Source organism: Perca flavescens, chromosome 3 (genome assembly GCF_004354835.1).
Source record: "Perca flavescens isolate YP-PL-M2 chromosome 3, PFLA_1.0, whole genome shotgun sequence".
NCBI lineage: Eukaryota > Metazoa > Chordata > Actinopteri > Perciformes > Percidae > Perca > Perca flavescens.
The window spans coordinates 10,958,153-10,983,013 of NC_041333.1; the positions used below are offsets into that span (position 1 = coordinate 10,958,153).

The 24,861-nt window shown below is 42.0% G+C and overlaps 1 protein-coding gene across 1 annotated transcript in view; it reads right to left on the minus strand.

The window, feature by feature from the left end:
* nectin1b (nectin cell adhesion molecule 1b) overlaps nucleotides 1–24,861 on the minus strand; it is an 87,311-nt gene that overhangs the window by 12,640 nt on the left and 49,810 nt on the right. The window contains exons 2-5 of the mRNA XM_028573858.1: nucleotides 16,759–17,130; nucleotides 14,821–15,120; nucleotides 11,850–11,967; nucleotides 5,618–5,769 (exon numbers count right to left, since the gene is read on the minus strand). Coding sequence (XP_028429659.1) covers nucleotides 5,618–5,769; nucleotides 11,850–11,967; nucleotides 14,821–15,120; nucleotides 16,759–17,130 — 942 coding nt within the window. The remainder of the gene's footprint in view (nucleotides 1–5,617; nucleotides 5,770–11,849; nucleotides 11,968–14,820; nucleotides 15,121–16,758; nucleotides 17,131–24,861) is intronic.

Sequence of the window (24,861 nt, forward strand, 5' to 3'; positions counted from 1 at the left end):
CGATCTGATACCATGTCATTTAAAAAAATAAAGTACTTTATTTATGTTCTTTTTCCGTAGTGTCAAACTATATCATACAAGAAAGTGTAACAATGATAGCAATCATATCACATTCATGCAGGGTTAGTATTGTAAAACTGTTAAAAAATAATAATATATAAGGAGAAATGGTATCATGGTCTCAAACTGAAGCAATGGTATCAGATCCAATACTCAAGTTCAGGTATCGGAATCATTATAGGGAAGCAAAAAATGGTTTAGTGAAGGCTAAAAAAGGCCAGAGTTATTGATTCTACAGAACTCTTCGGAGTGCCTCAAAACTCCCAGTAGATTAAAATGTGCCCTTTAACAAAGGAAAACAAATAATCATTTCATGGTCAGCACTGGTCAGCTCTGGTCTCCCAAATGCACTGCAGTTATGGGCTTGGTCACCTTCCTTTTGTGCAGGGAACACTTAGCTGGCATTACTGAGGCCCAATGCTGCAGCCTTGAACAGCAGCCAGCAGTGGGCTATCTCACCTGCCATGTCTCTGCCGCCTCTGTCTGAGGCACAAAGATGCTCTTTGAAGTTAATGAAGCATCAGCATACTTCTTTACCTCCACCACCGGGTCATTACGCACAGCCAATGTCAAGGCTGCACAGAGCACTTCAAAGAATTAGAAGGAAACACCATGCCCACCCTCAAGTTCACCTCCAACAGTCTTTGATTTAAATCTCCATAACTGAGACAAAAGTCTACCATGAGCTTTTGTACATTTTAGGGCTGCAACTAACGCTAATTATCGTTGCCGATTTAATCTGTTGGTTATTTTCTCTGTTAGTGGATTAGTTGTTTGGTCTCTAAAATGTCAAACAATGGTGAAAAACGTTGATCAGCGTTTCCCAAAGCCCGAGATGACGTCCTCAAATGGCTTGTTTTGTCCACGACTCAAAGATATTCAGTTTACGGTCACAGAGGAGAGAAGAAACTCCAACATATTCACATTTAACAAGCTAGAATCAGAGAATTTACACTTTTTGTTCTCTGAACACATTGAAAATGACTCAATCTGAATAATCGATAATCAAAATAGCGACTGCCGATTTATTTAATCCATTCATCTTTGCAGCTCGGCTACATTTACAGAAAGGTCTTCTGAACAGAAAAAAATTTTCTACACACATCCTCAAAGCTTAATGATGTTCCAGGGTAGTGCAGGGGATTATGCTGACACACCTGCTTAAGACAGGAACAGGCTAGCATTTCACAGAATCAGCAAAGAGCACAAGCATTGTATGATCCCACGGTAACCTATCCATGTTGGACCTGCATGAGACACAAGGGCAGCTCACCTCTGTTCATACATGCTGCTGCTGCACTCCCATATCCTGGAGCACCAAACCACACAGTCAACTAAAGCGGTTTGGGACTGGGCGCCATGTTGGAGCTGAGGCTCTGAACTGCGCTTTAGGAGGGGAACTTGTCACTGTTACTATGGGAACTAGCAACATGCTTTTGAGGCTTGTATGGGACCCTTTGGGAGTGTATCCTCAACAGAAAATAGACCTCCAAGTGCCTTGTGCCATTTAATATTCAGGATATGTGTCAGCATGACGACACACAGCTAAAGGAAACGCGACGATCAAGTTGTCAAAATGTGAACACTTTTCTTAAATGCTTAATTCTGGGTCTCTGAATTACACGTAATAACGAAGTGTATTAATTACTGCAAACAAACAGAGGGATAGGAAGTAATGACTACCTTCAGCTGGGAGCCAGCTTTAAATTCAATCCTCACATTATCTTTAACATGCTGCTAAACAACCTGCAAACATGTACACGGCTTTGAAATATATACTGTATATATGTTAAAAAAAGGTGCAGATTCAAATTTTATATGCAGATAAATTGAAACCGAATGCGCTTAAATTATGTACCCATGCATTGTTCTCCTCACTCACTCATATATACTCAATAGAATTATACGAACAAATGATGAGAATAAACAGAAAGTCTGGAGGGACAATAGCAATGTGGTTTGTTAATTTAAGCAATCAATGAAAAAGCAGAAATAGAAAATGACTTTGGTGCCTTTGTTTTGCCTTTCCAAAGGGATACAGTACTTTATGCAACAGTACAATCTCCTTGGAACACAATTAGTCAATACAAGCTGGTGCAGGGTGATTTTCTGACAGTATTACTTCCTCACTTTCCTGCTTGATAAGTAAGGGCTATTCAAGCTCCTCTGAGATTTCCATTATCGCACGAGTACACCAACCGCCTACTTTGGATTGGTAACTTTTTTTTTTTTTTTTTTTTATTCATTCATTCACAATACCACTTCAAACATTACAATAATACAGCTGGGGTACAAGATCAATTGGGTAGAGTGAATGGGTCCCCTAAAGAAGCTAGAAAAGCTTATAGATGGGGGCCCATAATTCAAGAAAGGGTAGTGGTACAGACTATGGAATACACAATTACCACAAATGAGTAGTCTTGAGTACTAGAGTACTCGAGTATTGCCATAGAGGTTGTACTCTTTTTCCTGAAACCTTATTGAGAGGGAACAAGAATATCATAATAGTTTATAAAGATAGTCACTGAGTCTGGTGTATACTACATTCTCCATTACTTTGGAGAAGGTGGGTAGAATTGATATGGGCCGGTAATTGCTCATATCATTTATGTCGCCCGATTTAAAAATTGGAATTATTTTAGCAATTTTTGTAATTTTAGGTACGGTGCCGGTAAGTAAATACAGGTTAATGCAGTGAGCCAGTGGCTCTACAATGACGTTTGCAATGGCTTTCATGATCTTACTACATATTCCATCTACACCCATGGTGTACAAGCTCCTCAAGTCCAAAATGATCTTGAGGAGCTCAGCACTATCTGTTGGAGTCATAAAAAATGAGTTAATATAGCTACCAGAAAGAAAATTGAAGTTGACACCGTGGGGTTGATTTATCTTCTTAGCCAGATTTACACCTATTGAGGCAAAATGATTATTAAAACTCTGTACAAGATCAGCTTTGGCATCACCAAAGTCAGGCAAAGTAGTAGGTTTGTGACTCCTGTTGAGGACTTCATTGAACACATTCCAAGACCTCCTGCTATCCCCCTGTGAAGCTTGTAAAAGTTCAGTGTAATGGCTTCTTTTGCTCTTTCTTATGATCTGCTTTTTCATTTTTATAAGAAATATATTTCTCTTTATTTAAGCTAGAAGGATTTTTTCTGTAGGATTTTTAAAGCCTACTTTTATATTTAATAAACTTTAAAATTCCCTTTGTAATCCAAGGGTTCTGGAGGGTAGTGCTACATCTGACAGTCTTCTCAGGGATTGTATCCACGATAGATTCTTGAATGATCTTTATCAGGTTGTCATATGCTACATCAGGAGTCACACTGTCATAGACAGAGTCCCACGACTTGGCCTGTAAATTAACGATTAAGTACTGTAAAGTTCTCTCAGTAATTAATTTTAGAGAGTGGGGGAGAGAACGATTTGCTAGAGCCGAAAAATATTACAATAGAAAAATGATCTGTGATGTCAGACTGCACGACTCCCGTCACCAACTTGGTATTTTGAATATTAGTAATTATATTGTCAATAATCGTTTTGGATGTCTGTGTAAATCTATTAATGGTAGGGAAGAAAGAGGAGGAATGCAATGTGTTCATAAAGTCATGTTTTACCCCATCTTCCTTTGAAATATCAATGTTAAAATCACCAAGGAGTATACAATCTTTTTTTTTGCTTATTCAGTTTATGCAACAGATCTTCCAGTTTACAGTAGAAAGTGTCAAGAGCAGAGTCTGGTGGGCGATAGAGTACACAGACAATAAATATTTTGTCATTATTGTTAATCTCAATAAATAAAGACTCACATTGGTCATCCTCTAAATAAAGATCACAGGTTTTTACTTGGAGACTATTCTTAACATAGAGGCAGACCCCTCCACCTGTTCTATTAGTTATATTCTTAATGTGTAGTTTATACCCATTGAGGTTAAGTAAATCTGCATATGAAAAATCATTAAGCCAGGTTTCACTACACCCAATTACATCAAAATGACAACTTGAATTAGACAGTAAGGAAGCTAAATCAGAATGATGTTTGATTAGGCTTCTGATATTTAAATGTAACAATGAATAATTATATATATCATTTAATGGTTTTAAGTTACTAGTTAGTTAGTAACTTCTCTCAATGCAGGTAATGACATCATATCCTACAAAGCTGCTTTGTCCTAGCCTTACCAGACGAAAATAACACACTGAAAGAGAGGAAACAGAAAAAGACGGTATGCAATGATACAGTAAGACACAGCTGTTCACATCACACCAGGCACAGCGCTCCCAGAGACACAACATGAGTCAACATGCAAAGCAATGCAAGTTAGAACACCCCCGCTTCCCAGAAACCAAGCGGCACAACGAGTACAGGGGGGAAAAAGTCTTTCCAGTCGGACCAGAGCAAAACTGTGACAGTCTTCCAATACCACACACACAGCTGCTACCAATAGAAGAAGATTCCCACATTAGTCCTACGTATAGCAAAAGTCAGATCTGCTATATACATTGCAGCAAAGGCTATGAGTGCAAAATATGGTCTCCTATGGATGAGAACCCAGAGGAACCACAGTGCGTGTGTGCCAACGATTATGTGGAAGGCAAGAGAACTGAATCAGTTTTGTTCAGCACTTTTGTTTTCCCCAGAAGACAGAAGAGACAAAAGAAGGAACGCAGAGCTCGACTATAAAGGAGGCACGGGCTTCTCGGAGAAATGTGAGCGTGATGCGAACAAACTATGATCAATACAGTACCCTCACCTCAAAATCCTCATTCTCCTTGATGTTATTTTAGGCGCCGATAATAAGAACTGCTTTATATCGCTCCCACACATGCGCCTGGGTACGTAACAGGGGGGGGGGTAAGGGGCGGCTGTTGTGTTCTCACAGTGTTTGTGGAGCTCTGATACCCAAACACGTTTTTTTTTCTCATCTAACCTGCCACACAGTGCAGCAGGGAGTAGCAGAGCCCAGGCAGGTGGGAACAGCATCCACAACACACAGGCAATAAGGGCTTGGGTACCGAATTCAATACTTTTTAGGCACCGACCAAATTGCCTCAATAGCATCGAGTATCGAAAAATGCCAAAGTCATTCAATACCAAAGTTCAATACCTAAGGATTAAACCTCATCAGCGTCAGTGAGCCAATAAGCATGCAGCATGCTTCTACCAAGATCTAATAATGTCTGTGATTGGCTGTAGGAGCTGGAAAATTAAAAAAAAACATTTGTGCCACAATGTGTAAAGTTGTTATTTCTTTTTGTTAAAATAGATTTGATCAAATAGGTACCAAAAAAAGTATTCAGGAACAGGTATCGAAGTCGCAGTATTGCTGTCAGTACCGGTATGGAAAATGTTTGAATGATACCTAGGCCTACAGGCAATCTGCTCTGGTCTGTGCGTGTGCATGGACGGATATTTGTGTTGATTTGGGCAGACGGCGGTGTGACGGATCCCTGACTCCATCTTTTAGCGGGGTACTGTATTGATGCAAGCCATGCCAGAGTTACTGAAGAGAGAGAGAGAGAGAGCGGAAAGCAAGCGCCTTTATCAACCTACCTGTGATGTTGACGTCCACGATGCCAGTGCGAGTCCCGATGCTGTTGGTGGCGTCACAGACGTACGTGCCGGCCAGGTCGTAGGTCACCGGCCCCTTGAAGAACAGGGTGTTGTTCTTGATCTCCACATTGCTAGGCAGGGAGCCGTTCAAGCTGAGGTGAGAGAGAGAGAGACATGGAGAGAGGTAAGAATACAGACACCATGAAAAAGGCAGAATTACACCAGACCATGGCAGAAAAAATAAATAAAATCCTTCTCCCCGGAGCAGCAAAGCAATTCAAAGCGCATAAAAAATACAGTCTCTCGTGACAAACAAACCTGGATGTGTGTGTGTGTGTGTGTGTGTGTGTGTGTGTGTGTGTGTTTGTCAGGGTGAGATAAATACCAGGAATATTTGACAGCGCTATATTTCAGCCATCATCCATCAAGTCCAAACTAAATTATGAGGACAGGGAATCCCAGCAGGTCCAAGCAGGTAAGACATAGTTGATGCCTGAGGACACAGGCCTGTTTGGTATGTGGAATACAAAACAGACAGTGGCGGGAGGAGGGTTGGGGGCGGTGAAATGGGGGCTTCTTTCCTCAACCACGGCACAGCTCACATGGCTGGACTCCAAACTCAGGGGAGCTGTCAGGGGATGTAGCTGATCAAGTGATAAATGCAGAATCCACCAAAATGCTGGGCTGTCAATGAGAACTGGAGCCTGTTTCATTCTGCCTGAGATGTTTGTCTTCACGGCTGGCTGTCTCTACCGCGTTCAGACTCGCTCGTGTTCTTCGATCAAGTCAGGACACTTTAAAGGTCACAGATCATGAGCCCACCCACCCTCCGTTCTATCATCCGGGCACCTTTTTTAACGGAGCCCAGAGGCTGAGGAAAGGCATCAGATTTCAGGACAATTAGCTGTTTCCTGTTGCCTTCCCCTGGATTGGCTTCATCAGCTGCCCTGAATGGATTTAGCTCAAGGCAAGCTACAAACGCGACTGTGATGACATCAAGTAGCTCTCCGGGCTGACTGTGGTGAGCTGCTGGGTGTGTGTGACAATGAGTATGTTTACATGCACACTAACGTTCCACTATTATTCTGAATATGACAATATTCCAAATTTGGTAAAGGTCATGTAAAGGCATATTCCAATATTCCGAATAAGGCCTTTCTCCGAATTTAGCATTTTCCTATAAAACATGTGGGGTATGCTGGTATTATTTAGGTTTTAGAAGCATTCTTTGGGCATGTATACAGTGCATTCAGTATCTGCAGTTTGCCTGTTTATGGCTTACGGTCAGCTCTGTGCACTGCTATGTAAATGGACTGTTTTTATATAGGGCTTTTCTAGTTTCAATGACTACTCAAAGCTGTCGTACAAGTTGCCATCTGCTCATCAGATAAACATTCACACACATTTACACTCCGATGCGGACAACTCGCGGTTCAGTGTCTTGCCCAAGGACACTTCGACATGGGACTGCAGGGCCAGGGATCGAACCACCAACCTTCCAATTGGCAGGCGACCGCTCTACCAGCCGGCCCTATGGTTGCTGTACACAAACCAACCAGCCAACAGTTTGCAGGGCTGTGGTAGAGATGCATGGCCAAAAGAAAAGACCACATCTCTGGTCGGAAGGAGAAACACAGCTACTTTTTAACATTAAAAGACTTGAATATCAACAGGTTTTTTGATATGCGCACACGTCATTAATCATTCATTTTCAGGAAGGTGGTTGAAGGAATGAAAGAGTGAGGCTGTGTTTTCACATGGTCCGTTACCAGAGGAAAACGTTGAAAAAAATCCTATTTTTGCACGGCTGCATGTAAACGGGAACATTAGTGGAATATTCACTTTCATTAGCGATGTAAACAGCTTAGTCGGAATATTGTCTTTTTCGGAAAACGGGCAAAAACCTGAATATTATGTGCATGTAAACGTAGTCAAAGAGCTCCCGCCTTCACTCGTGGGCTTGCTCTCTGGCGAAGAGACACTTTAAGATCTGCTGGTGTGCGAGAACATTAAAAACAATGTAATGCTCCATTTATTACAGCCAGGGAAAAGCTAAATGAAATCACAGAGTCAACAAAATTAGGTCTCGCGCTAACAATGGCCACACATCAGGCACTTGAGCTGCACTAAACAGGCTTTCAACAAGCTTCTTCAGTGACGGGGAGGAACGGCACAGTGATGAGCTATTTGCTAATTAATCCATCATAAAATGTAAATTATAAACAGCTCGTCCGTATGTGGTTAATGGCATGTTAGGGAACAAATGTTTTTCAGGATAAAAAGCATGGCAATTTTTTCTCTCTACAATAACGTGTGCATAGTTCAGAACAAAAGTAATAGAGCTATGGAGTTGTTTTTCATTGGCCACCTCGCAATGGAGCTGCAGACAAGCGTCAATGCAGTACCTCACGATTCAATAATCAGTTACCTTGTGAGCCTCTATCCAATGCTGAGCGCTGCAAAGCCCAATTGATTTGCTGCAGAAATGAAAGGCTGGTAAACTGCAATTCACCACAGATTCTGAGGTGACCAGAGCATTGGTATGAGACATCTACAGTAAGTGTTTGTGTGTGTGTGTGTGTGTGTGTGTGTGTGTGTGTGTGTGGTGGTGCCTGAGGGGCAGTGAAATGAAAAGCGTACCAGCTTGAGAGCGATGCAGATTGTGCAGTAATTCTCATGTGGGTACATGTATGTGGCGTGTGTGTACAGATGAGGGTCAGGGGACTGGAGGACACTATATCCATGAACACACCATGCCACTATAAACTGCATGATTGTGCAGAGGGGGCATTAAACTAGAATGCAGAACAACAGACTGTACATTCTCCAAATCCACGATTCAACTTGAATTTCGATTTTAAGGTTTTGAATAATATTTTTTTCAACAGTGATCGCAATGCCACAATAAGAGCCACCAGATGGCAGAAGGGTAGTTTACAACAACAGTGAGTTTACAAAGCACACTAGAATGCACCATGAGTTTATCGAGATGCACATGAACACACCATGGAGTCCAGTTGGAGCCCACAGCTTTACTGTTTGTTCATCACTCACTCACAGGGAAGGCAAAATTTGCCACACCAGTGACTTCAGGGAAGCTTCAGGGAATTTTCCAGTTCTGTTGTTTCTACATTATCTCTGACTCCGACAGTGTGGAATAGTCAAGCTACAGGCTACTGGTAAGCTAACGTCACCCTGTGTCTTTAGCTGCATGCCACCTGCCAGTAAGCTAACGTTACCCTGTGTCTTTAGCTGCCTGCTACCTGCCGGTAAGCTAATGTTACTCTGTGTCTTTAGCTGCATGCTACCAACCGGTAAGCTAACGTTACCCTGTGTCTTTAGCTGCATGCTACCAGCCGGTAAGCTAACATTACCCTGTGTCTTTAGCTGCATGCTACCAGCCGGTAAGCTAACGTTACCTTGTGTGTTTAGCTGCCTGCTACCAGCTGGTAAGCTAAAGTTACGCTGTGTCTTTAGCTTTACCTGGGCATTAAGTAATCTGTGAGTTTCAGTCACAGCTATGGGTAGATTGAAGCAACAGTTCCCTTAGGGTGGCCTTTAATCGACATGAATAATAGAATCACATTTTCACTATGGAGATAAGTCAGCTAGCTAATTAGAGTGGAGTTTGAGGTAATCACAATCAAAATGCCGTGATAACAATTATACTGCTTTCTTATTTATAGAAGCCCATATCTTTGAGCAACTGCCAATGTATCGTGGAGGGAGAGGATGTGTGTGCTGGAATGTTGCTTTCCAGGGAAAGCAAAATAATATTAAATCTGAAACAGCACATAAGTAATTGAGGTACTTGTGATCATTAACAATTCTTCCGCCCTCCCTTCCCCCACTTAGCATTCTAGATTATGCACTAAAAACATACTCAACAAATGTGTAAGGCGAGTGAAGAATGCCCTACAAGCAAACATTTAAAAAAACAAACAAAGTTCAAACAGGGTGTCCTTTCTTTAGTCAAGTCTCTGCTATTTCAGTGCAGCTCCCCATTAACCCATTTAGAGACACAGCTCTGGCATTGTGCTCTTAGAAGAAGAAAAAAAAAAATCAAAGATGCTCAGATTCTTTCTTCAAGGACTGTGTTTATGCCGAGGCGTCTGCACACTCCACACAATGCAGGGGAACAGAGAAAACGTGAGAAAAATGAATGCAGGTAGTAGAAAAGTGAAGATTATTTCAATTATAGCTTCTATGAGCCAAATGAATTAGAAAACAAACAAAACAATACGATCCTATGATCTGATGGATTAGATAAATACTAGATACAATAGATTGTCTATGTAATTAATGTGGATCTGTATCAGAGACATTACTATTTGTTGGGATTTGGCTATACCTCTCGTGTTTGTGTGTGTGTGTGTGTGCGTGGTTTGAGAAGTCTGTGTGTGTGTGGGTGTGGGTGTGTGTTGGGGGGAGTTCTGGAGGGTCCTCCGCCAGAAAAATCTTTTCGATTTAAAAATCCCATTTCCTGCATTTCTAAATACATTTATAGGGTCGACGGTAATACAAAATTCAGGAAATAATTAAGTTGATCATAAGGATAAATTATGCCAGAAAGAATAGTACTAAACTATTTACAAGAAAAATATGTGTTGCTTTCTTTATTATTATATTGCTTTCTATATTATTATTGCTTAAAGTAGAGGCGATCGCCAAGACTTACAAATAAAATACTATCAATGTGTGTGTGTGTGTGTGTGTGTGTGTTTGTGTGTTTGTGGTGACAAGTGTGACGCAATCCTGCCGGCCTGTTCCGGATCCTTCCGTCACAGCCTTGTGCCGACCTCCACACTAGAGCCCAGGGGAACCTTCACAACACATTTGGCATCTCATTTTCAGTGCAGCAATGGCCGTCCCCTCCTATCTGTCAGCACAGTGCCCTCGTCTTCCTAGATCACATCTCTTCACCCTCCTCCTCCATTCTCCCTATCTCCCTAAATCTCCCATTGCCTTTGATGAAAAGAAAAAAAACTGAAGAAAAAAAAACCAAGCAGGTCAAATCTTCTCTATCTTGTCTTCTTCGTTGGCTGCTGCTGTGTGTATATCAGCGTCTCTGCCCTGAGAGCTAAATCTATGCATAAGAAAAAAGGGTAAAAAAACTCCCCATGCCTCATTAAAATCCAACATACAATGAGGGCACAATGGTCTATTAATCCACATCCACTCGTGTCAAGTGACATATTTCTCAGCCCAGTCCCTGCCGAGCAATTACACGACAAATTGCTACATTCATCTCTCAATTTTACCATATAATGCCGTCATTTCAAACTGCGATACGCTCATAAACATTGCTTTATATTCAAAGAGCGGCACCGCCTTTCCTGTGTTTTATTATTGTTATTTTGAATCGGACATCAGAACCCAGTAAAGAGTTTGATCAGTGCAAATTACAGCAAGCGACTCATGCATTCGAGTTGCACTCCGTCCATATCTCTGTGTATATTTGACCTACATCATTTCCGCATGACCGACTTTCATGCAATTACTCAAAGCAGATCAAACCCGGGGGTTATTTGGGCGAGCCCCTGAGGCCTTGAAAACATGTTTGTATCTCTTTCTTGCTCATGTATTTGCAGTGATAGTCTCAGAGGCAAAAACACTGATGTCAGCCCTGCGGTATGCTGGCCTAATCCACGGCTCCCATACTGCAGCCCTCTCTTCCGTGTGTGTCAGAGACAAACCGGCTGCCTGCTGCGCCCTCCAGAGAACACAACAGCACCAACAGTGACGCTGTCTTTACCCCTCTACCTGCATGCTGGTCCTCCCGACTTCAAAAACCCAAAAAGCAAGGCAAAGCGTGCTCTGTTTGCATTTATCTCCCAGTATCTGTGACCATCGGGCAGATAACGCTGTGTGTGTTGCAACCATAATGGGAGCATTGTGCTCTGCCTCGGGCCCAAGTCTTATCTTCATTACACGTTTTATAAACAAACAAATACACGCAGACACATTTCTGGACAGGATGAAGGTAGCTGGTGTGTTTTTCATTTTGAAGATTACTTTCTTGTACATATACATGTATGTCTTGAAACAAGTGTTGGGGGGGAAAAAGAGCAGACTATTTGACTGGGCCATTATATGAAACTGCCTGCCTGAGCTTGAGTAAGCCCCTGCACAAAAATACTTTTTTTTCTTTCACTCAGAAACCCAAGGGGGGGGGGAACAACACGTAGCAATGCTGCCTTGAGGGGTTTTGTTAGGCTTTAGTCAAACTCACAGTTTCCACTGGTAGATGGTGACAGGGGGATTGGCGTCAGCCCTGCAGGTCAGCTGAACATTCTGACGGTTCAGGAACCAGTTTCCATCAAAGTCCTCGATCTTCACCTCGGGTTCGTCTGCAAGGAAGGCACACTGGAGTCAGTTCATGCCCAAAAACACTGGTGTATTCCTGAAGAAACTTAAGTATTGCGGAAAAAAAATAAATTATTATTATTAATTTCTCCAGACTTTTAACACTTTACCAACTGTTTCACATTGCTGTCGTTAGGGGGGAAATAAATACATGAGGATAAGTAGTATGATCCAACAGTGCAAGACTCATTCCACCAAGATGCACCACAGAGCGCCACTGGAAGTCATTCCTGCCTGTGGCCAATCAAACTCTTTGACTCCTCCCTCAAGAGTGTCAGTGACTGGGAGGCCCTGGGATAGTTTATAATTATTCATATCTTCAACTGTGCGATGTTTTGAGCAATACTTTATGTTAATACTGCAAGAACAATTCAACTGTGCAATACTCTCTACATTTACGTTTCACTTGTCCATGCACAAAAGTCACTTGTCCGGGTAAAGAGTCATCATTTTATAAAAAAAAATTGTTTTGCTAATGCAGAATTTGAACAAACCGTTGAAAGCATCCAAACACTATCAGCATTAATAAAATTCAGTAGAAACAGTAGAAACAAACGTGTCCCAACAATAGATTTCCCATTCAACAAGAAAAAAGGATCTCCAGACTTCATAGTACAAAGTAATATGTTGCACGCCGGTGTGCAGAAGTTAATATATTGAGATTCTAAGTCAGTATTTTAAAGTTTGTCATTACTTTCAGATTCCCAGTCAATATTCTAAGTTACTAAGTCAATATATTGAGATACTAAGTCGATACTTTGAGATGTTGAGTCAATTTATTAAGAGATTGTAAGTCAATATTTTATATGTTCTCATTGGTTTGAGATTCTTAGTCAATATTCTGAGATACTAAATCAGTATATTGAGATACTAAGTCAATATGTTGGGATAAGTCAATATATTGAGATACTAAGTCAATATTTTGAGATTCTAAAGCAATATTTTACATTTTCTCATTAATTTGAGATTCTTAGTTTATATTCTGAGATACTAAGTCAATATTTTGACCAGACGTAGTGGTGACTTAAACTTGAACTTATACTATATCTAAAATAATTTTGTAGACATAACAATGGATTTTGCCACTTAATGTTGGTGTTAACTATTTTTTTTTTTTTATACAATTTCACTAATTTCTACCCAGCAGAGGCTGATTTAGAGATAAAAGCTGAAGCTACTTTACAGTTGATTATTACCTGATATTTAATCAGCATGTTATTTATTTATTTGTTTCAAAAAGGAGCACAAAAAAAAGACATTCTAGAACGGCAAAAACGACCTCTGGATGGGAAAAGGGTATTTTACAACAGCTTTGAATGCAGCACGAGTATGGCGAGGCCAATTTCAAGTGAACGCAACATCTGTGTTTTTCCGACAACAGCAGCTACAACGTCATACGTTCCTCTCCAGTGAAATACAGACAGACACACTTTTACACCATTTAGCTGTCAGCATTTTAACCGTGTTTACTCTAGCTGCTAGTTAACCGTAGGTTAACATTACCTGCTGCCAAGTGTAATGTTAACTAGCGTGACATGCGGCGATGTTTAGGTTCCCTCGTCCGTTTTCGGAGCATCAGAGAGAAGCGCAGGCATTTCAGTGGCACCGAAATCTGCGTTGCAATTCGGTCCGGTAGATAACGGTCATTAAGGCACCGGTGCCGTATTAGCACCGGGTCTCTCGTTTTCTGTCAACGATGTGGCGAGGAGGTAACGTTAAGGCGGAGTTAGCAAGCTAACGTTAGCTAACTAACACCGGCTGGTTCGCCGTGCTTTCATGCTGCATCGCTTACAGAGAACGAGCTGAACAGCGGGCTGGGTCTAACGTTAGCGGGCCGCTGACCGACTACCGCTGGGTCCGCTGCCCGGGATTGTGGGGGAAAAAATGTATTGTTTCAAATCGGTAACATAGACGTAATGAGTGGCACATAACATGAACTAACATGGCATTTTATTTTGTTTGAGTTTTAACTTGTCCAGTGGGACAAGTAAATTTCTCTTCCACTTGCCCTACAAAAAATCCACTTGTCCCGGACAAGCGGACAAGCCTTAATGTCGAGCCCTGCAATGCATTTATTAATACCGCAAACAGACCTAATTTCTCAGCACTATGATTATGTAGATTATTGTTTAGACTGTTGTATATATATTACAGTATTTGACATATTTTATGTCTCTATTTTTACATATATATTGATGCTATGCATTTTAGTGTAATTTCTATATATCTTATATATTTTGTCTATTTTATTTCTTATTTCTAATTGTTCTTATTGTGTCTATATATTTCTACTCAAGAATGGAGTACATGTAATAAACCAAATTTCCCCTCTAGGATCAATTAAGTATTTTGATTGATTGGTTGATTGATTGGTTGATTGATTGATTGATAACACACACACCTGTAAGATAGGTGCGTAGGAGAATGAAATCTAACAAGCAGTGAACTGTAACTCTAACATACTTTCTGCGCAAGATTGATTAAAGAGGCTATGTTGCAGTATTGCTTTTTTTAAAGATAATTTAGTCTATTATTAAACCAAAAGTGAAAAAAAATACTGTATATTCTTTTTTTAAATAACATTTTCTTGGTGGTAGTCTGGTGCATACTCAGCAGCTATTTTGCTTTCTTTCTCTTGACTTTGTACAGCTGGAAAGGTTTCTGCGCTGTTTGCAAGAAGACCTTGTTTACTGTAAACTATGGTGATCGGTTCATGCTGGCGGCAGGAAACGAAAACATGATGCATGAGATCAGGACATCCAGGTGAGAATACGTTCCAACCAAAAAGAAAAGACAAGTGATTTTTCGTTCACATTTATATAAAATTAGATTCTTACACTGCACGTTGAGCACCACGCTGTCTGTGATCCTTTCGCCTCGGTACGTCACGATACACGTCAGCTTCTTTTTGTGGGTCTCGCGGCTCGGCACCACCACGTAGTTGCTCCGTACCGTCACCGTCCCGTTTTGGTTGCGAGTCTCCTGGAACGTGGCTTCGCCCTTCAAGCTGGTCTCCCATTTGATCACGCTCGGCGGCTTCCCGTTGGCTGACACGCAAGTGGCGACGGTCATCTTGCGTTTGCTGGCCCTGGCCACAATTGTGGGCGTTGTCAGAGTCATGCGTGTCATAGGCCGAGCTGTGCAGAAGACAGGGTAAAGCAAACAAATTACATACAATGTAATTAAAGCTCGTTAAACAAAGATCTTGTGTTTTGGGTCTACTTTACCTACAATCAGCTTTTCAAAGTAAATTAAAACTAAGGGGATGAGAGACGTAAACATTGTTTTGGAACTCAAATCAGGCAAAGTTTTCCTTCTTTTCTTGCTCAAAGCCAAAGCAGTTGTCAAGGCTCATGCAGACGTAGAACCCACTATGCCTACCCAAATGCACAGTCATCCAATTCGAATCCTTTGTGAGTTGCCAATTAGCAATCTACTTTAAGAACATCTAAAGGCAGGCTCGAGCCTGAGCACTACTGAAAGAGATGAAGAGGCCTCTTTGAACGCTGCCGCTTGGTTATCTGCACAGAGGTTCCTAACGTTCACTGAGCCGCAGGAAGCCTAAAAAAGACCTGGGAGGCTCCGTGACACAAAATGGGGACTAGGGGCTGAGAAGATGCTCTGGCAATAGGGACTACTTAAGCCAAGTGCTTTTTTCTTTTACTGGGACTTAATGGAAAAACACACCAACACTTAATTTCTAATTAGATCTCTAATCAGAGTCAGCGCACAACCTTTTGAAACGCTGCCTCTTGCCAAGATAAACTACTTCTTAGGCGCTCATTATTTCATCCCGCACAAAATGAGATTATTCAAGCCAAATTACACACTCTGAAGTGGCCTTATTGATTTCTGTCCCACCTGCCATTTTTATTGACTGCTCTCTGCAGCGGCTTCCTATTTTATAAAAACCACCCCAATCATCGCATCGTGAAAACGTCAAAAATGATTTTCAATTCAACTTTGATTGTGTACACATAACAAGGTCCTCAATGGAGTAAGGGAGACTCAACAATGATGCAATGGCTGGCGGTGCTGTTCACCAATCACAGACATTTTTATTTTTTTTATTTTTATTTTTTTTACTGTAAACCGTGATTTTGCAGCAGCTTTAGGGAACAGAGAAACAGCATCTGCTTTCCAAAGAAACTCAAACTACTTTACAACAAAGCCTGTGGCAATGTAACCTTGAAGAGCTGTAAAGTGTGTTCTCTTAGCCTTTAACTAAAGAAAAGGAAGCTGTCGGTTTGACCCAGTGTTATCGGATTCAAAACAATTGTCTTTTGTCCGCCTAAAGTCGAAGAGAAACCAAATCGGGGTGAAAGATTTACAACCTTCTGACTTCTCTTCAGGCCAGCAATAACATTCAATAACACTCCTTGGGCCCTTTTTTAACAAGCACAGTGTGCGCGCGCTGTGCACGAGCCTAGGAAAATTTTACTGAAGCGCTGTTAAAATAAAAATGACATGCTGCATTATTGACTTTAGACCAAGTTTTCGTTGGTCATTGGCGCGATCACTTTCCGCTGCCTCAAAATAGCAATACGCCAAGAATGTACCTGAACACACCTCCGTGTAAGACCAGCATGCCCATGGGTGCACAGATGGGCGCTGGACGGGAAATTGACAACTCTGTCTTAAAATTTCTAAAATGTATATCCATACAGGGAGCCTTTGCTTTCGCTTAAATACAAGATTTTTGCCAGCTTTGCCTTTCAAAATACAGCTGTTGTGGATTTAAACAATAAATTTTGGTAAGAAAAAAAAGTTCTTACCAAATACAGTGAGGTTGACCGTGTTTTCCCGGTTTCCCGCAGGAAATGTGGTATACTCGCAGATGTAGGCCGCTTCGTCAGACAGCTGGAGCTCAGAGAACATGATGGTGGTGTCCTCCAGTGAGGGCGTGCGGTGGCGAACTGCGGCCTGCTTGAAGGTGACTCGCTCCTTAAAGGGCGGCAGGACGGACACGCCCAGGGCCGGGTTGGCTATGGCCACGTTCTGTTTGCTACCGTTGAGGACCTTCTGCCAGGTGACTTGAGAGATCTTGACCGGCGGGTTACTGTTGACGAAAATGCAGCGCAGTTCCACTTGTGAGCCCACAAAGCCGGACTTAGTGGAGTCCATCTGTACCATCTGCCCGCTGCCAGCTACAAGTAACACAGAGAGAGAGAGAGAGAGAGAGAGAGAGAGAGAGAGAGAGAGAGAGAGAGAGAGAAAAAAACATTTAATTATGATTAACAATTGTCCAAGGCCAAGCAAAGCACTCGAGTCAATAACATGTACATGCACTGAAAGTCAAGGAGTCACTCAGCTTCCTAGGTAGTACATGCACGCACAACACTCCCAGTCACACTCAAGGATTCAGCCATACTCTCACCATATGCTACAGATGCAACGTCTGCTCCTCACACTGGTGGAATGTAACTAAGTACATTTACTCCAGTATTGTACTTAAGAACAAATGTCGAGGTACTTATACTTTACGTGAGTCTTTTCTTTTCATGCCACTTTCTACTTCTACTCCACTACATTTCAGAGAGTAATATTGTACTTAAAAAAAGCTAAAAGCTGGGGGAGTTATTAACATAATGAGCACATCCACACAACCCTGTCTTTGTCCATGAAGGCAGTGTTTCTGCTGAGATGGATGGGCTGAGCGAGAACCAATGCATCACTAATGAATGAGTACAAGGGCGGCGAGTTGGAGCCAAGTCATCGTCGGTTGCGCTCCCCCCCACTCCATCTACACACTGGCTAGCCCATTGTAATCTTAATTACTTTTTACTCACAAATACTTCAATGACTGCCTGGAGCTCCCATTAAGAAAACAACGTGGAAGAGAACACACAAACATTAGCTATATAAAAAAACAGCAATCACGCCCCTCTCCTCTACTCTTTTAGTCTGTGGGGAGTACGGTGCCAAAAAAAATTAATAAAATAGATCAATTAGGAAGGACGGACCTTCTGTAAACTCGCCTGTGGTTTAGTCTTTTAGCATATGCTGACCTCTTACTAAACTCAAGCGTAAAGCTCCCTTCTCCCTCATGCCCCCTCAGCTTTCTCTGCGATGCGTCATACAGTATGTCTCCATCCTGCTCCTCTCAGCCTGCCTGCTTTTACCTAGTGCACACACGATTAACTGATTGACAGATAATGAACCGACAACTTTTATGATCAATTAATCAATAATCACCTAAGTCATTTATTAAGCACATATGCCAACCATTTGTTACTGGTCGGCTGCTTTTCTCCATTTTGTAAAGTTGTAATAATTGGGGTTTGGTCTATTTTATGGCATGTTATGGCCTGAACAATGAATTGATTAATCAAAGTAAAAAGATCAACGGATTAATCAATATTGAAAATAATGGTTCTAGCTAGGGCTGCCTGATATGAGGAAAATATGCGATATGTGATTACATTGTTGAATATCGCTTGCGATAAATAAACAGATATTAAAGTGTACTCAGTTCTGCCCTTCGGCTGCTTTCAGTATTCCGCTAAAATACATCAGATTGTTGAAACAATGAAAGGAAATCATTTCCAACATTCTTTTTTTGAATGAATTGAACACTGAATTGAATATAAAAAGGCACCACTATAAAAAGAATGACACAAACAAACAAAAAACAAACGAACAAAATAATCTCTTGAGTTTCTATCGCAACATGTTGCAGCCTTTCACAATGTGTATAGTGCGCCAGATTATATCGCGATGATGATATAAAAAACTATATATTGTGCAGCCCTAGCAGTAGCTCTTCTTCCTGCTCTCATTCTTCTTTGTCCATTCGATCTGAGTTTGAAGTGCAGAAAAAAAAAAAGTCCTTCACGCCTGATCCGGGGTCTGACCTGACTGCAGTCTGAACAGATGTGTCATTGAACCGCTGCAGGGCTCCAGCATCCGGTTGTCTTAGACACACCTTTGTTATCTTAGGCTCTGATTTATGTTCCTTTCCAGGTGAAGTGTGATGATGCCCCATTATGAGGTCCGACTACCCCTGGCACGGCTTGTATTTACAACCAGCCCCAGCTATAATTATCACCCATGGATAGACGGGGACCCACAGGAAGAAAAGACTGAAACGTCTCCGTTAATCACACTGGACTCATCAAGACACCAGTGAATAAAGTCATAAACAGAGAGAAAATATGTTGCGGCCCCAAGTGGACTGGGGCCTCCACACGTGCCGCACAAACAGAGCGGCTCTTTAACATTGAGTAAACGGCATCACAATGATGGATAATCGCTGTGTTCAGAGATAAAGTTTCCACAGGGGGCTTTAAAATGTGAAAGAATACGTGAGAGAGATCCATTTATGTATACGCCCACTGAATACAATATCTGATGGAGTCTATCTTCAACTACACATGACTCAGAAGCAGCTGTGCGTGCAGTCTGTCAAACTGTCTAAGCGGCCACGGCGACTGTTGGGAAGATTTTTCTTAGAAAATTTGTACTGTAGGTAGTCAGCCGAAGGACACCACGGCACAAAACATGCACGGGGAGAGGAAATATTCGACGCCGACTCTGGCCTAGAAGACCATTAATGTGAACAATGTATTTCTTTCCATCTTTTCACGGCAAGGCGCACAGCTCTCAGCTTATGCTGGAAAGAAGCACATTACCAGTGAAAGGCAATTTCTATCCATTGTTGTAGACTTTCACTCAAGTACAGCCTCCGCTGCCTGCATCAAATCATATAAAGAAACCAAACAAAGTGACAACCTTTTGATGTTACTGAGCGCGCATCATCTTTCATTTCCTTCGGACATCGGCGAGACCCTCTCTATAGAGATTTAAACTTGGGGGATTTGACAATGACAGATTGATTTACTAATACAGTTTGACAGGGAGGACTGGCAACCTTGTCATCTGTACCTTGAGAAACACCTGTGTCCTTGTGCACCTCAGGGCAATGCTTTACTCCATTTTATCACAGCTTAGATTACCAGTTGTGGCAGATATAGTATGATATTTTTTGAAATAGCAAACACAATTTACTGTGTGACAACACCAGTTAAAGTTTAATCTTAAGTTGGAGCGAAGTGTGTGTGTGTGTGTGTGTGTGTGTGTGTGTGTGTGTGTGTGTGTGTGTGTGTGTGTGTGTGTGTGTGTGTGTGTGCGTGTGCATGTGTGTGCAGGAGGGCTGTAAAAACTCATAAATATGTACTGTACCTGGCCAGACCTCGCCCCCTTGAATGCTAAAACAATCCTAGCAGGGGCTGGCTGTGTGAAAAGCTGCAGCCCCTCCCTCCCTTCCTCCCGTCCTCCTTTGAGTCTGATGCTCCCCACTCAGATTGAACCAAATAAACAGCAGCTCACACAAATGAAAACCAGAGGAGTCGGCATAATTACACAGCCACAGAGCCCAAATCCCCTCCGTGAAGGACCGGGGGCGCCCAAGGGGACCCCTTTCACTCGAAGACTGGAGTCCTTGGCTGAGCTCTCACAATTACAGACTACAGCACAGAGCAGCAAAGCCAAAGAAGAGCAGAGCCACATACATGCAAGATGCATTAGGAAGGTAGATTGTGTGAGGGTTAAGAGAGCCAGTGGTGTGGAAACAGAGAGAGAAGGGGGGGGGGGGGATAGGAAAGGATAGTAGCAAAAGTGGTGGAGAGATACAGAAGTGGCGAGAGGGGAGGGAAAAGAGGAAGGCGGAGCTTTCGAGAGATTTGTAGGTACGCTGCAGGTTTGGGGGCTGGCTTGTGTTGCCGCTTGTGCTGCTGCTGCTTTGTTCTCACACTGACAAGAGGGTGACCGGGGGGGGCAGTCATGCTCTAATGCACCTGAGAGCCTAAACATTGCCTTGAGAGTTGCCAGTGGAGAGAGGAGCCCTTTTTCTGGAAGGGAAAGCAATAGGACAAACAAATAAAGTCTGTCCAAGCTGGTCGATTAGAAGAAAAGAAAAAAAAAAAAGAAAAGAGTGGTTCGACTCACACCAGGTGAGTGGAGTTGGATCAACGGGGACATAAGGGGCACTATTAAACAGCTGCGCTGGCGTCTGGCCCTGCCCTGATAGCAAAAAGACTCCCAAGGCCGCGGCACAGAGCTGTGCACAGAACATTCTGTGCAAACTGTAATAAGACCTGGCCTGTCAGGCAGCAAGGAGAAGCATTTGCTTTGTGTTGTTTGCATATGGCACGTTGGACAATGTCCTGCACCAAATACCAGCCTTCATAGGCTTCCTATGGCGTGTGGACAATGTCCAGGACAATGGAGACCTGCGGGGCACTCTTCACCACAAAGATTTTTTTTGTTTTTTAAGCTGAGGGGTGAATGTGTTTTAATCAAATAGGGCTGCTCCCTCTTAGTCGATTAGTCGACTAATCGGTCGTTTTGGTCTTAGTCAACTTAGATTTCTTTAGTTGATTAGTCATGTTCTATGCTTTTTTCATGCTGAATGACTTATTTCCAAGAAACGTACGAGCACATCTCTGGTAAACACAAGAATTAAAGTGGTGCTTTTCATGACTCTTTGCGGAGAAACTCAGATTTACAGATCTGTCGATTAAATCAACTAATTGATTAGTCAATACAACTGAATGAGTGTTAGTCGACTAAGAATTTCTTCAATTGAGCACAGCCCTAGAATCAAACAGACATTTTATTGCCCATGAGGGAAAACAAATGCGGACATGAAGAACAAGCTTGATTCCTTCCTGTAACAAATCAAAAATGAATGAGAAACATGACGTTAACATTTCATATTTGCCTTTTATCTGCTGCAGAGACAAAAAAAATTGTAATTAAAGTTTCACCACTAACACTAAACTACATTTATCCATGCGTTTAATCCCAGATATTCTTCAGTACAATGGAAAACCAGACCTTGCTCTACATATAAAACAATAACAACACCATAACACCCTAAATTGAACACCAGAGTGCCTTCCCTAAAGCCAAGGAAGCTTCTTCTCCATAAAACTGCTACTTGGCAGCTCTTCTCGCAATTGATACGTAACACTATTGTCTTTTTTTTTTTTTTCTTAGCTGAACTGGCCCATAGCCAACAACATTTCAAAAGACAATTATTGGCTCATTTGCAGTTACTTGAGCCAAGCTCATCCAAGAGAAATCCATTTGTGCCTGAGTTAAACAAAGTTCAGAATAATTCACCTCTAGCTGCTGCGATATGAAGAAGGCAAAGATTAAATAGGACTCGATGCATATTTTAGAAGAGGCGCTCATTACTGTCTTCTATTTAAAGCTGCACCAGGCACACTGTCAGTCCCAAAAGGCAGTGAGATGTCGCTGTTTGAAGTATGAAGACTGTAAAACCCAGAACATGTTTAATGTGATGGCATTAAACTGCACCCTTCTTGGGCCTAAATGTCGCCTTCTCAGTGGCTTTTAGGAGAGGATAGAGGGAAGAGTTTCCACTTACACTTAGCTGAGCGCTCTCTCGTGTCTTTCAGTAGACGGTCCAACCATGACACTAAAATGTAATTCAGGCAAATAGGTCCAATCTATGACATCTCCATTTGGAGGGATGCGACAGTCTCGTCAACTGCAGCTCCACTTTGTGAATCAAGCAGATAAATCAGGCGTATTCTGCAGAGATGTGAACTTCAGACTTGGTGACTTGGACTCGAGTTGACTCACGTCACCGTTTTGATGACTTGCGACTTGTCTTGGACTTGAGATAATGACTCAAGACTTGACTTGAGGCATGGTGACTCGGATGACTTGCATAATTCATAAGTTTGAATGTTAGCTGTTAAATATAAAATAATATAAATGTAATACTGTCATGTTTATGTAACGGTGATGTTGTAGTCTGGCTGACAGTCTTTCACTGTTTTAAACATGATTACATTAATTCCATCAACATTTATAATACAGATTAAATTCATTGTAATACTTTTTGTATTTTATAAGAGGAACTACTAATACCATGCCTTTTCTCTTTATAAAGGCTGGATACAACCGGTAAGAGAGCTTTATCTTGGGTGTAAAAAAAGTTACTTTATTTGGGACTTGACTTGCCTTAACCAAGGACTCGACTTGACATAACGTCACTTGACTCGACTTCCCCCAAAAAAACTCCATATTGCTTGAGACTTTGAGCAAATGACTTGAAACTTTTGCAAAGAGGACTACTTGGTCACAACAATGGTATTTTGGTATAAACTTTCTGCCAATTAAAGCACATCATCTCCCTTTTGCTTGATATGCTTTGGAAACTCCATTGTTACTTAAGTGGGATGCTGGTAGATAAAACATGGCTTGAGCCACTCGGGATAATGACTGTTTAATGTAGTCCCAGTTCCCACGGCAATGGCACAGGCCTCTGTACTCCCCTATTCATGGCCACACATGGGGTGTTCAAATGGGGGGAGTCCAAATCTTCTGTCTCACATACACACACACACACACACACACACACACACACACACACACACACACACACACACACACACACACACACACACATTAGTTGCTGGTTTATTCCCTGTTGGGAACATTTTCACTCTTTCTTTAACAGTCAGTATTTTGGAGCTCAACCAGTGGCATTTTGCTGATGTTATCAACAGACAGAAGTGCTTTTCAAACTGCATTATCCAATAACTGACGGTATTACCCTTAGGGATAACTGTGAGCTATATATCTCTGATGCAGCCTTTAATACAGCCAGATAGGGCACTTCATTTAGCCGGAGCAGCCATATTTGATGTTTAATGTTGCTTTTTGTTGAGCGTTGCCATTCAGCTTTTTTGAGATGGAGCAGTACGTGTCAGACAATTTGTTTTAATCTGCACTCAGACACTATTTGATGGTGCATCAGCCGGGTCTCTTGAGTAAACAATGGTGTACCTGCCAAAGCAGCTCGCTTTACCCTCTGTCTCCCCAAGCAAACATTCAACTGCAGAGGCAAGCGAAACCTCACTGGAACAGATGGCTGGTAGACCTGTTCCTAATTTTCTACTATCTGGTTCAAATTTGAGACAGTGCTTTTTGTACAACACACTCATTCATTGAGGCCAATGGAACGTGTGCTAAGCTGTAAATGGTAATGATCGTCAGGAATATTTATTATGTTCGAAAACTTCCCAATCTGGGATTGCTCCATGAAAGGCGCGGTGATTCACGTAACTGTAACGGCCATCTCTCCGGGGGAGAGAGAAGCGCAATGGCCGAGTGCCGCAGCACAGTAGTCGTTTGTTTTTTGAATTACAACTTTCAGGTTGGCGGTGCGTAGCATCGGCCAGTCAACCGTATGCATTAATTCCCACTTAATGCAGCAGCATCTATCGCTTCTGAGGAAACACGAGGTTCACAGCACCCGCCCACACACGCACGCCCCCTCGAGCAGCTTTAAGGCGTTTCAAATGTCAAGGGGATGCATCAGCTCGCCTGCAACGGAGCTTCTCATCTTATTTTAGCAAGGTAATGATTCATCTATGAATCAAACACTGGAAAACACCACTACTCCATTTTGTTATCAGACTATTTCAAAGAACCAAACACAGATGGAACAGTGGGGTATATTACACCCTTTTTGGGTGCCTCTACTATGATCTTTGAATTTAATATATACTGTGCGTATATACGTATGTCTGTTAACTTCCTGTAATTAATGCTTTTTTTATTCTGGTCTAATAGGAAAACATGCTAGAAGTCATCTGGGAGTTCAGTAATCTTTGAGCACAGCAATGGCAAATAAAGCTGGGGCAAAAATAAAATAAGGCTTTTGCCCTAGGGGGGGAGAGAGAGAGAGAGAGAGAGAGAGAGAGAGAGAGAGACAGAGAGACAGAGAGAGAGAGAGAGAGAGAGAGAGAGAGAGAGAGAGAGAGAGAGAGAGAGAGAGAGACAGAGTATGGCACGTATCGAGTGTAAACACAGTATCAGAGAGCTCTGACCCTCCCCCT